The sequence below is a fragment of the Castor canadensis genome, chromosome 13 (genome assembly GCF_047511655.1).
Source record: "Castor canadensis chromosome 13, mCasCan1.hap1v2, whole genome shotgun sequence".
NCBI classification, from domain to species: Eukaryota; Metazoa; Chordata; class Mammalia; order Rodentia; family Castoridae; genus Castor; species Castor canadensis.
The window spans coordinates 20,705,054-20,718,229 of NC_133398.1; the positions used below are offsets into that span (position 1 = coordinate 20,705,054).

General features: G+C 53.1%; 1 protein-coding gene across 8 annotated transcripts in view; it reads right to left on the reverse strand.

Moving 5' to 3' along the window:
* Col27a1 (collagen type XXVII alpha 1 chain) overlaps window positions 1–13,176 on the reverse strand; it is a 127,845-nt gene that overhangs the window by 65,637 nt on the left and 49,032 nt on the right. For all 8 annotated transcript variants that reach the window (XR_012440336.1, XM_074051187.1, XM_074051189.1 and 5 more), the window contains exons 13-14: window positions 7,886–7,939; window positions 6,018–6,062 (exon numbers count right to left, since the gene is read on the reverse strand). Coding sequence is in view for 7 of the 8 variants with exons in the window: in XM_074051187.1 (XP_073907288.1) it covers window positions 6,018–6,062; window positions 7,886–7,939 (99 nt within the window). In the remaining variant the exon portion in view is untranslated. The remainder of the gene's footprint in view (window positions 1–6,017; window positions 6,063–7,885; window positions 7,940–13,176) is intronic.

Consider the following 13,176-nt stretch of genomic DNA (forward strand, 5'->3'; position numbering starts at 1 on the left):
TGCCCCAAGAAGAGAGACAGGTGCAGACTCACAGATGCAGGCTGGCCAGGCTGAGGCTAAGCCAAATACCCTCCCCCATCCCAGAACCCGGAGACTGGCCTTGACCCTGCAGGGAGCTGGTTATATGATCGTGACAAATGCTTCCCTTCTCTGGATGTCAGAACACCCACCTGGTTGGGTTCCACAACACCTCCCAACTGAGCCCCTGCTAACAAATCCTGCTTCTAGCCCCCACAAAGCCACTCTCATTAAGAAAGCAAGGCCTCAGTCTAACAGCAATCATGAATCATGACATAGTGCAAGCCACCCTCAACGTGCCTCAACTCAGTTATTTCTCCCAATAGCCCTCAGAGATCTCTTCTGCTACTGTACCCATTCTACAGAGGAAGAGACTGAGGGCCTTAGAGGTTAGGGTTTGAGCAACGTCCCAAAGCCTAGCAGTCATATCCAGGGCTTATAGGCCACCTAAAGTCATCTGTGGAGAGAAGGAAGGAAGTAGAGAAGCGGGATCACTGGTTGGGGTGGGAGGAAAAGCCAGTCCTCCAGAGAAACACATTTTAAACAACCCTGCTGCTCTCCCACCCCACCCACCCCTTTCCTGGATGAAGGTGGCCGCACAGTGTCCCCGTGATATGCAATAAACAGAGCAGGCTGGCCGCGGACAGGGGACCAGCCAGCAGCACCAGAAACACAGGCTCTCTCTCCCACTCTCTGGCCTGATGGCAGCTTGTGTGAGGCCTGGATTCAACACAGGCTAGATTACAGCCTGTGGGGCTGCGGGGAGTCACGACACAGCCCATGCTCTCCAGAAATCCTGTGACTCTCAGGAAGGACCTGTGTATAGTGGGAACTGGCCTAGACAACAACCCCAAGGGGGATGAAATCCATGACAAAGGGACCCTGGCAGCAAGGCACACAGGGAGAGGGTGGCAGCTTGCAAGTCTTTCTGATGTGGGACCTGAAGGCTGGGGATGAAGAGAGGACACACACAGCATCTGCCTGCTGTTGGGCCAGAGACACATGAAATGTCACATCCCCACAAGATGCTGACTTGGGTCCTCAGCCACCGGACACTACACTACACACTCCACCCTTCATCTCTTGACTCCTACCAAGACTACCACTGACCACATGCGCAATCATTTAAGGGCCCCCTGCTCTGTGCCAGACTCAAAGAGACAGCTGCTAGCTGAGCCTTCCTTTGCCAGCTTATGCCTGGCCAGTGACAGCACTGGTGGCTAGGGTCCTCATGTACTGCTTACGGTGGTACCATGCAGCTAGCACCATGGTCAGACCCAGCCCATTTCACAGATGAGAAAACTGAATCTTAGAAGAAAGCAAAGTAACCTGCCCAGGATTAAGTATTCAGCAGCGGCAAAGGCAGGACCTAACGCCAGGTCTGTCTGTCTGTCTGTCTGTCCAACCCCATGAGTCCATGCTCACAAGTCCTGGGTTGGCTGTGAACTCCAACAAAGAACCCAACGCAACCAAGTCCTGTCACTTGGGCATCCAGGTGGGGATTTGCTGGGTCCCCAGGAATGTCTGGGACAATTCCAGAGCCCTGTGGCAGCAACTCTCTCACGTCTCTCTCCTGCCCTGTGGTTCCTCTTTTGCGGTGACACACTCAGCTGCTGGTGGCTCCCTGACCCTGCTTGACCTGTTTCCTAAGGTTGGAGTCATGCCCACCAGTCTTATTGACAAAGCCATTGGTCCTTCCACCCCGTGTAGCCGTCACTTCCCCGACCCCAGTGGCCCCGACATGCACTGCTGTCAGCACTACAGCCCCATGTGCCTTCTGCTCACAGCCATCCCTACACTGACCATCTCTAATGTGTGTGCCTACAGCCACCACCTGCCCACCATCACACTGAGGCAGATGCTGGGTTTAGGACCTTACCTGTGTGACCCCAGAATCCATCCCAGGGCACGGCCACCACAAAAAAGTGGCTTAATGAATGGCAGAGGAGGAACCACTTACACAGCCCCCAGGAAGCAGCCTCTGAAGGAAATATCTCCTCTTTCTAGAAACTCTGACCAGGAATTAGCAGGTTGGGGATGGGGGATATGGCCAGTCTTGACTCCTGTGTCACCTTCTCTCACATCAGCATGGCCCGGCACTGCCCAGCCCACGCCCCCAAGCATCCTGCTCAGCACAGAGGTCTTGTGGGAGGGAGAAGAGGAGCTTGAGCTGTAGACGCAGGTGGGGCCAACTGATTGGCTGTGTGACTTCAGGCAGGTGCTTTGCCCTCTCTGAGTTTAAATTTCTCTCAATGCAGTGTGATAATCCCGGCTTCCTACCCTCGCAGGGCTATTGTAACAAATCAATGCTGAGCACAGGTCAGGGACAAGAGGGTTTGGGAAATACCAACTATTCAGGTTCCTGACCTTGCTTTACAGAAAAAGAAACACTTTGCCCACATGCTGGGGTTTTGGCCAGATCTCCTGTTTGTTGGGTCTCATTAAATGAAGAAGCTAGAATTCCCTGTGTCACTCTTAAGTAAAGAAGACAGAAATTGTCTTTGTTGAGTGGATTCTGGAACCGAGCAGTTTTTTTGCAGGCTGGCCAAAGGGTTTCGATTACTCCAAGGGGCCGTTCCCAGGCCTCTCACCTCGGAGACTGCTGGAAGCCATGGTTCTTTCTGTGACTGGGGACATTCAGACCTGGGTCACAGCCCCGTACTTCCACTCCTTAGCTGGGGACTTTGGGCATCGCACAGCTTCCAGGGCCTAAGTAACGTATGCCCAAAACACCCAGAGCAGACAGAGGCTCAGTAAATGTTAGCTTGTCCTCTGTTGCCCTCCCTCCTGCTGCAGAGGCCTGGGGGACAGGGGGCTGGCCACCATCAGTGTGCACACTGCCGCTGCTGACTGCGCAGAGGCACGGGACAGATCTGAGCCTCCGCTCAAGCGATCATCAACACGTAGGGTTCCCACATGCTCAGCTCCAAACCCACATCCTCCGGGAGCCGAGAGGTGACCCACGATCCCTCTTCCTCTCACTCCTCAGTAGAAAGTTCTTTTCCTTTCCAGCCCCTGAAGGAGGCAAATGCTCCCCAAGCACAGAGCTGCTATTCCCAAAACTAGAGTGACAGGGCCACTCTCTTAGGATGTGGTGGTGACTTGGCAGGCTCAGGTCCACCCCTGTGACACCCAGGCACAAGAACAAAAGGATCTCTACTTTGGCAGCAAAGAGAATCTAAAAACAGGGGAAGAGAGGCCGACAGTGGCCAGAGAAGGACACAGGGCAAGAGGAAGTCCCAGGACGAAGTGGAATAGATCAGCTCTTTGGATAGCTGCACTGCATGACAAACACTGAAGTCCCCAGCCCCTACCCCAGAAGGGGAGAGGAAGAGGAGGGCCCTGGTCGCGAAGTTGGGGGTCATGACCTCCAGTCATGCCCCCATCCTCTCCTGCCTTCCATGTGGCCTTGACCAAGAGCCTCAGTTTTCCCATCTGCCACATGGGATTTTCCTAAGAGACACTGTGAACAGGGCTCTCGGCTCCAACACAGGCAAAGACAGGATGCCCTGTTACAATTGAATTTCAGATAAACAAAGAATGCTATTTTAGTACAAACGTGTCCTAATGCGTACAGCTGACATTCAAACGTATGGTATTTTGTCTGGCAATCATAAAGACGGAGGACAGAGGTAGGAATGAGCTTTGTTGAGAATCAGGACGGCTAGGGTGGCATAGTTTGAGTTCCCAGAATCCCCATTTACTCAGCCAAGCAAGATTCTTACTCATCTTGGGACCCAGCCTAGTGGACACTGGGACAATGACAAATAAGAACATGTGCCAAAGATGACAGCCAGGATGTATAAACATCCTTTCGGAGAAGCTTTGGGGACCAGGATTGTTTCACCAGAAGAAGGAGCCTGGGGAAGGGCAGACGGTGACCATCTTACCCCCTGGAATAGCCTCACCCAGGGACCGAGAGGACGACTTGGCCTGAAGACGGGAAAACGCTGAACAATGAGGGCTCTGTTCCGATGGACTGGGTCCCAGAAAGGGAGGAAGTGCCTAACACCCAAGGTGTCCAAGTTGGAGTTCAATGACCACGTGACCCACATGCTCCACCAGGGATTTCTGCTGGGCTGAGAAGGAGCTGGATGACAAGACTTCCAGAGAATTCTCTAACTCTCATGGCACACATTGCTTTTTCCAAAACATCTAGGTCAGCACCTTGTGCCAAAGAAGGTGCCCGGCAAAGTCCTGTTGACTGGACATGAGGGAGGACAAGTGTATTACTCACGTGTTAACACTTCCCCGGTCCCGGCCAAGGCAGACTTTGCTAACCAATCACTTCACTCTCTCCCACCAAGTTCCAACGAGAACTTGAAACTTTTCTTTCTTACTTACTTTTCTTTCCTTTTTTTGACATACTGGATTTGATCTCAGATTCATGTTTGCTAGGCAGGTGCTCTACTGCTTGAGCAGAAACTTTTTTTAATTCAACAATGTAGACAGCTGCTAGCAGGTATGAAACATGGTGTGGGCACGTCCACACATGTATGCGTAAAAATTGATACTATTATAACCAATACTTCTTGCCAGCTTACAAGGTTCTGAACAGCTCACAGCAGCCCTCCAAGTACTAACTATCCCCATATTACAGATGAAGAAATCGAGGTATTGGAAGGTTAAGGAACTTGCTCAGGATAACCACTGGATGAGTGCAAGAGCTAAGCTTTGCGTCTGAGGACCTAGCACAAGTGGGGCAGTGGTCTTACTTCACAGAGGGGTCTGAGGCTCAACGAAGTGAGACCATAACTGAAGTTCACAGAGCCAGGAGGTGACAAGGCCAAGATTGGAACCCAGGTTGGCCCAAGCTCACCAACCCACCTCATCACAGCTCTGCTCCCATCTGAACAGGAATATATGCTCACCAGGGGCCTCTGGGCCTCTTCTCAGGGTGGGCCTCCCCCTGGGAATGGGGCACCTCAGCCTCCTTTTGGGGGTTCTTTAGTCTCCATCTGAACAGAATTTCTTGGCACAGTTGTTGGAAGAGCAAAGCTGATCCAACAAGCTAGGCGACAGTCTAGTTGTGTCCCCCAGGCTTTCCCAGATTCAAATCCATGAGGAATGAGCCCGAGGACAGAGAAGATGAAGCCTAGACTCTGGGGGACACTCCTAGAGTCATTTCCAGGTTCTGGACTCTGATTGACCCTTGGGATCAGTCCCAAGGTCAAGCCTTGGCCCTGTAGTCCCCGCAGTAACCTGAGGTGCTGCTGATAGAACCATCCCTGAGATCCACCCAGCCCAGATGGAGTCAGAGGCCCAATCACCCTCCTCCCTGTCTATGGGCTGCTCTCAGCCTGGGGCATTCCAGGAGGTATTGACAACTGATATAACAATACTTCCTACTAATTGAGCACTTACCACTTACCAAGTCCCAAGTCTTACATCAAGCTCTGTACGTGCAGTATTGCAGTTAATCCCCCAACTAAGAACTGAAGAGGATTCCACTTTCATTTCTACTTTACAGATGAGGAAACTAAAGCTCAAGCAGGTAAGCAACTTGGCCCAGGTCACACAGCCAGGATGTGGCAAAGCTGTGACTTCAACCCAGGCAGTCTGGCTCCAAAGTCATCAATTTGAAGAAAAGGACAAAGAAGACTGTTCAACATAGCCCAGAGTCTCAGCTCCTCTGCCACCACATCCTCCCTTGGGACCTGACGCCCTCACTGGTTGAAAAGGCATGCCATCACCAGTCCAAATCTCCTTTAAGTCGATGGACAAGCAGCAGGGGTAAAGGTAAAAGTCCCAGCACTCAATCTCAGCTAACAAATGAGAAAACAGGCTCAGAGAAGGTAAGAAATCACCTGAGGTCACATGCAGGACTTTCCTCCCTCAGTGACCTGCCCAGCCTATCTGTCCTGATCCTCTGCCCCTTCTGGGGTTTGATGACAGTGGCCTCTTTTCAGCCTCTCCTGTGGGGTCTACTGTTTGCTCCTCAGACCCTGAACCCACCTCCAATGCCCCCTCATCCCTGTCTCAGACATCTGTGTACTCACAATGAGGCCGGGCACTCCTGGGGGCCCTGGTAGGCCAAGTTCTCCCTGCAATTACAGAAACCAGTTCAGTTATTTGTCCTGCCTTCCTCCACATGGGCACCTGGTAGGATCTTTTGAAGCAGACCCCCTCCTGTTCCCGACTGCAGGCCCAACAGACTCTTCTGAGCCAGGTCAGGTGTTTGGACAAGACTTTTCCTGCCTCTGCCATCAGCTGTCCACATCTGGACAGCTGGACTTCCAGACCTGGTGCTTAAATGCTGTAGATGTGAAAATGGACCATGAAGACCTGCCCACCACCTAGGCTCCTGGTTCCCTTCTTCCAGGGCCTCTGAGATGCTACAAGAGTCTCTCTGTGTGTGTGTGACTCACCCCTAAACTCCAGACTTGAATCTTTACAAATGGAACTTATGTGGCTCAGACCAGAGAAGACAGATGGAGAAGTTTGACTCAAGTTCGAAATGCAAAGTCATGAATAAAAATAGGGGTCTTTACATCCCCCAGGGGCTGTCTTCCCTCATGGGTGTCACCCTGGGGCTACCTAGGCAGGAGGGCATCACCACAGCCATGGAGAAGTAGACAAAGGTCAGAAGCAGCCTTGGCTTTACAGTGAGGAAATTGAGGCTCAGCAAAGGGCAATGACATGGTCCAAATTTTGTGGCAGAGCTAAGGCCAGGTCCTCATTCTGCTCCTCCAGGCCATGATGAGAAAGCCATTCCTGCTCCAACCCAAGGAAACTTTCAGAAAGGTCTTGTCTGAACATAGTGTGGTATTTAAAACCCGGTAAGTGTTGTGTGGCTGGAAGGGCCCTGACATCCCCACCATGCCCTTGCTGGTGCTCCTTCCCCCACCTGGAGGGCCCCTCACCTTTTTCCTTGTCCCAATTCCAATGCCAGGGCTTCCCTGTTCCCACTCTCTCCTTTGATTCTGCCCAGCTCATTGGGTGGTATAGATGGCTGTGGGGTGGCCGTGGTGACTTGGAGGCTTCCTAGTTTGGTATATAACTCAGTCCATTGAACACCTGTGGTGGACGGACGCACCCTACTCTGTGGTGAGCGTTCTGCTCCCGAGTTACAGAGAAGCAAACTGAGGTTCAGAGCAATGAGCCAACTTGTTTGACCCAGGTGCATCTGGCTCAGAGGTGGCGGTTTGGCCCCCAGGGAGTCTGGCTGGGTCAAGGTCAGGGAGCATTTATGGAATTGAACCAACCTAATGAGGCGCTCACCATGGACTCAGTAGCTACTCTGCAGGGGACACAGCTGGACACAGCTGCTCAGATGGGAAGCCTCAGGGAGACAAGAGTGGCCACGTGTTGCAAAGAGCTCCGGCCTCAGTCTGTGCCCCCAGGCCCAGAAGGAATGGATCCTCCAGCCAGACCTGGAGCCTGGACAGGAAGGGAAAAGCAAGCTGGGCTCCCTGGGGCAGGCTGACCTGGCTCTGAAGTGGGGCAGGGCCTGAGCCTCAGAGTATTTGCAAACTCTATAAACACATGGTGGTGGAGATTCCTTCAGAACTCAGCCTTCTCTCCAAGCGGGGCCTGCAAATCTTTGCTTTCCCAGGCTGCTGAGGCCCATAAATGTTCTGACAATTTGTAAGAGGAGGGCGGGGCGTCCAGGACCTCTCTAAGGGGAATGAGCCCTAGGGACGGGGCCAGCCTGGGGCTTTGGCCCCATGGGCTCAGTGGGCTGGGGACTCAGTGTATGTTGCCAAAGGATACAGGAACTGGGGTTCAGAAGTCAAGTATTTTGTCCAAGGGCGCCTGGCTAGATCACAGGGCTGGGATTTAACCCAGGTCTGTCTGCCTCCAAAATTTGAACTCCTAAAATCTGCTGTGTTCCCTCTTTCCTAGTTCCAAACACTGAAATACTTACGGGGTTTCCATCCAGTCCTGGGGGGCCTCTTTCCCCAAAGTCTCCAGGGAACCCCTGAGGACATGAGAGAGAAAGGGTAAGTTAGTGTTAGGCCTGCAGGGTGACTCTAATCCAGACCCCCGGGGCAGACAAAGACAATTTCTATGCAGGCTCACTCCCTGGATCTGAGGGACGGTGGGGTCCTGAGATCACCCTTCTTATCAACACACACCAAACATACAGAGCTCCCCAGGGGTGGGGCCACAACCAGGCAGCCTTCTTCTCTACTCAGTCTCTGGAAAGAACATGGGAGAAATGCCAACCCCCAGTCTGGGAGCTGGTCCCAATGGAGTGGGAAGGACACAAGGCATTGGGCAGGAAGCCGGATCCAGGCTTGGACAGTTGCTGACTGGCTGAGGTTTTCAGAGCATCTTACCTTCAAACCCTGCCCCCCCTCACACGCACACACTGTGGGCCTCAGTTTCCCTGCTGCTCAAAAGGAACACCTTGGTGCCATGTCCCAGCTCAGATCTGTGACTGTGATGTGCCCTTCAGAAGCTGCCTTATGGAATCGTAATCCTTATTTTATAAACAGAATGGAGCCCAGAAAGGGTAAGTAGCAAGGTCACACAAGTTCACACTGCTAGTGAACTTTGACACAGTTTCCATAGGTTGAGTGTTGGCAGTTCAAAGAGCATGGGCCACAAGGGCCAGCAGGTCAGGGCCACCAGACTCTCCCTGACCCCACTCAGGGGCCACTCTCCTGTTTTCTGGGGAGCCAGCAGCTGGAAGGGAGGCCTGGAGGAGAGGGGAGAACTCCATTCCTACTTCAGAGGGAAAGGACAGCCCTCAGCCTGGAGTGTGGAGAAACTGGGTCTCCCCTCCTTGAATTCGAATCGCTGTGTTTCTAGGGAAATTTAATAAAAAACAAAGCAAGTACTTTCCCAAGCAAGGGACCCTGAGCTGATGGGACAGAGACGGGCATCTGTGAGGATAATGGTGCTTTTGGCTTCTGATACTACTGGAGAAACTCAATGAGTACCTTAAACCCAAAAGACAAATCTGGAAACCAAAACTCCAACCAATCACACAAGCCTCTACCAGCCTTGCCCCACCTTCCGGTCCCTCCTCTTGGATCAGCAGCACAGGGGTGATACTCACTCCCAAAGGAGCGAATAAAGACACAATGATGGGTCACTTGTGTTTGAGGTTCACCTCGAGGTAAAGGTGTCTGGTCCCATTTAACAGATGGGGAAACTGAGGCTTAGATAGGATATACCATTTGCCCTGTCATGCCTAAGAAGTCCCTGCTCTGTTCTCCAAGTCCAGCACCCAGAGATGCTGGTGTGTGTGTGGGGGGGGGGGGTTGTCCTGCTCTACTCCAGCCTGGCTGTGTGATGGGGCCTCATGGAACCCAGGTTTGGGGGTGATCTCCACAGATCCTTCCAGCTTGGCCTGTGTGGGGTAATACAGCCTGGAGTAGGGTAGAGATATGACAGCCTCCCCCACTCTGCTGTCCTGCACTGGCAAGTTTCAGGGCTCTGCACTCAGGGAGGCTCCAGGTTGGCCTTAGATCCTCTCAGATCCCGCCACCAGGCCAGCTGCCCGTGTCAGCCTGCTACCCAGGGGCCTCTGGGAGCCTCAGTTTTGTCCGCTGTACACCAGAGAACACCGAGGCCAAGACTCAAGGGCCCACAGCAGGTGGCAGCAGGAAGGCAGCCTGTGAAGTATAAGCAAGGGAAAGACTGACGTCAGAACCTCAAGTCCAAGTCCCTAAGAAAGGCAATGCCCCCAGACCAGCCTGAGAACAGCCAGGCAACCATGGGCTCAAAGAACGAAGGCAACAGCCAACTCCATCATGACCTGGGTCCTGTTTTGGGCCCCATTTTAGAGGTGAGGAAACAGATTCAGAAAGGTTAAGAAATGTATCCCAAATCACACAGCTATGGAACAGCAGAACTGGTTTGAACCCAGGCCATCTGACCCCAGAGTCTGTTTCCTTAACCATGACACTGAATAAATGGGATGAACAGGAGCCTGGAGTAAGCCATGGCGTCTCAAAGGTCCACCACAGTCCAGGGCTAATGCACAAAGAGGATGCCGAGGGCTGGTTCTGCTTGGACCTGAAGGCGACCTCAAGGACCTGCCCTCTTTCATCTTCAGCCCCTTCTGACAGATGCATGAAATCCTGGAATCTAGGGTTTGAGATTCCAGAACTGTCAAGAAAAGGCTTTAAAGGGGCTGGAAGGAATCTGGTGGGGACAGTCAGGGATGGTCTTGAAGACAGAACCCAGTGGCTCCTATTCCACCCACTTGCCTTCTCCTCTGCTCCCAGCACAGACCTTGTCCAGCAGTCCCCCAGGCCCCTCTGGGTCTCCCAGAGATAGGGCCAAACTGGAGGTGCGGCCCCACTTACTCCTTTGAGCAGTACAAGGGGATGACCGCAGGGTGCACACAGTGCACACGCCCAGTCACCATCAGCAGGCACCGACCTCCGCAGGCCCGAGCTCCAGGCTGCAGCAGGCTGGCCTGAGGCCCAAGGAATGAGCTCGGCTCACTGCCGGCCCAGCCATGTGGTTCCCCCACACCCCCAGGTCGGGGCCCCTCAGGGAACTGAACGCCTCGTACTGTAAGCAGAACCAGGCCTGGGGAGAGGGATGAGGCTGGAGGATGAGAGTCCTCATTCTCTCCTGGCTGTGACAATCAGAGGAGCACAGGCAGGTGAGGATAGTGACAGCCCTCATCACTACATCTACAGCAGGCCACTTCTCAGGGGCCCTCCAGGCAGATGCTGCCCAGTTGTCTGCTCCAGAGGATGGGACATAGGGGCAGGGAGGCACAGAGCATCTCGAACCAGGGTTCTGCCAGCATCTCTGAGGCTCAGGCCCCTTGCCTCCCAAATAGCCAGCCCTGCCTCTGCCTGGCAGGCTGCACTGAGGAGGAGGCCGGTGTTTATAATCGAAACCCAGGTGAACTCCATTGCGCCATCATTCCCCTAGTTAGCACTAGTGTCCTCACTGAGAGTTTCATAACTCTAGGAGGAGCTTATAGAAAGTTCTTGAAGATCCACTTACAAGGTGCAAACTCGTCAAGTCTGGAAGTTTCTTAATATGTCTAGCCTGCATCCTTCCTACTGTACTTGAAGCAGCCCACATTCTCTTTGAGAAAGGTGAGCACCCCAAGTGTGCTAACATGGAAAGACCCCTTGAGGTCCCCCTGACCGTGATTCTGGGGGAATCACGGGCTTCGAACACCTCACAGGAAGGGCTTCACTGCATGTGGCTTCCTTCACCTTGAGGGACTTGGAGTCTTAAGCTCACGCTCTTCCGATTCTTTCTCTATTTACTGACAATCCCCACCCTTCCAATACCAGCCCTGAGAGAAAAGAGGTTTGGGGATTGGGGTTGCCACCAGCACTGGCATACAGCAGGTCCCCAATAAACCTATGGACTGAGAAGTGAGGGAGCAGCCTCATCTCCCACACAGGGAAATAGGGCTGAGCACATGCAATTGGGGCAGCATCCCCAACCACAAGCAGCAAAGCATGCAACCCCAAGAAGGAAGGTGGTCCAGGGCAGGAAGAAGATGGACAGGTGGATGGACAGACAGAGGGGTGGCTGATGGGGAGACTGGCCAACTGCAGAGGAGGTGGACAGGACCACTGAGGCACGGCCAAAAGATGCCAGGACTTCATGGGTCTCTCCCTCTCCATGCCCAGGTCTGGAACCCCTGCTCTGCACAGCTGTCCCTGACAGGACAGGAAAGCTGAGGCTGATCCTTCTCCACCTCTGCCTCTCAACAGACACATGGCCTTGGTTCAGTGTGCACCTTCCCGAGCCTCGATCTCATCTGTAAAGTGGCAGTGCCTGGCCCAGAGAGAATCTCAGGACAGAGTCTGAGAAAATCCACCCTGGAGTGGGCCTGGGTGATGGGGCAGTGTCCAGCTGAGATGGCTGAGCAAGACATGTGCTCCCATTCTGCAGCTTAAACTGCACACCAGAGAAGGTGACACTGTTGGCCCCCAGTCGTGCAATACAAAAGCCTCTTAGGCAGCCAGGAAACTACAAATAGGTGCTACATGACAAGTGTAATGATCTCATGAGCTACACATATCCCTGTTTCTCACGTGAGAAAACTGCAGTTCAGAATGTTTAAACCAAGCATATTTCTTTCTAGCACAGGGCCTTTGCACCTGCTGTGACCTCAATCTGGAATGCTCTCTGGAAAGTCACATGGCTCCCATCCTTTCCTCATTCAGATTTCTCACAAGACGAGAGGGACTCCCAGGCCAACATAGCCATCAGCCCAGGCTCTGAATACTCAGATCCTTCTGTCTCTTAGCATTCTCCACTATCCGACATTCACTTAGTCCTTCTACTTTTCATTTCCCCATTCAATGATGTCTGTTCATCTGCCCCACAAAGTGGGACCTTTGTCCTACAGTGTGTGGCCCATAGCAGGCACTCAGTGGGCACTCACTGAGTGGATGAACCTCCTTGACAAAGGTTGCAGACCCAGGGGCCACTCTGGCCCTCTCGGATCCCAGGAATCCGAGCCTTAGGCACTGCTCCTTGTTCACGTCTGGGAGGCAGGCATTAGACCTCAGAGCACAGAGTGACTGCTGGGCCACAAAGAGGTCTAATTCACAGGATGAGGACCCCTCTGTCAGCTCCTTGAGGCTGGGAGCTGAGTCTTTCTTCTCTTTGTGTCCCCTTCCTGGCCCCTGGAGGACCACGCTCAATATACCACACAGGAGACAACAGTCTGCCAATTTCAATGTCACAGGCAGCCTCCTTCCCAGCATCCCCAAGTGCTTCACAGTCCCTTCTCACCCCCAACACGATAGGAGACTCAGCCCCAGCTGGTCATGGGTCCAAGTCTAGGAACTACTTGTAGGGTAACAGTGAAAAACTAAGTCACCACCCGGGACCGGGCCTGAAAGACAGAGATGCCTCAGTGACCGTCCAAGGCTGCTGCCAGCAGGGGGACTTCTCACTCTGCCTCTTAGAGCCTCAGTTTCCCATTTTGAACGCTGAGATATGGGAATGAAAGGCTCTTCTAGCAGGCGAAGATTGTGGAACATCTACTTTCACAATATTATTACCAGAGACCCTGAGAGCCTGACCACATAGCCATAGAGACCAGAGACCTTGGGGACAGCCCACTGAGCTAAAGCCTGGCTCCGCTGTTCCTCATTGTGAAGCCTTGGGCAAGTTACTTAACCTCTCTGTGCCCTGGTTTTTTCTTCATGCCCTGCAGATACCCTAACTGGAGGCAAACAAAGCTGGGAGATTGAGGGGTTACTGCTTTGC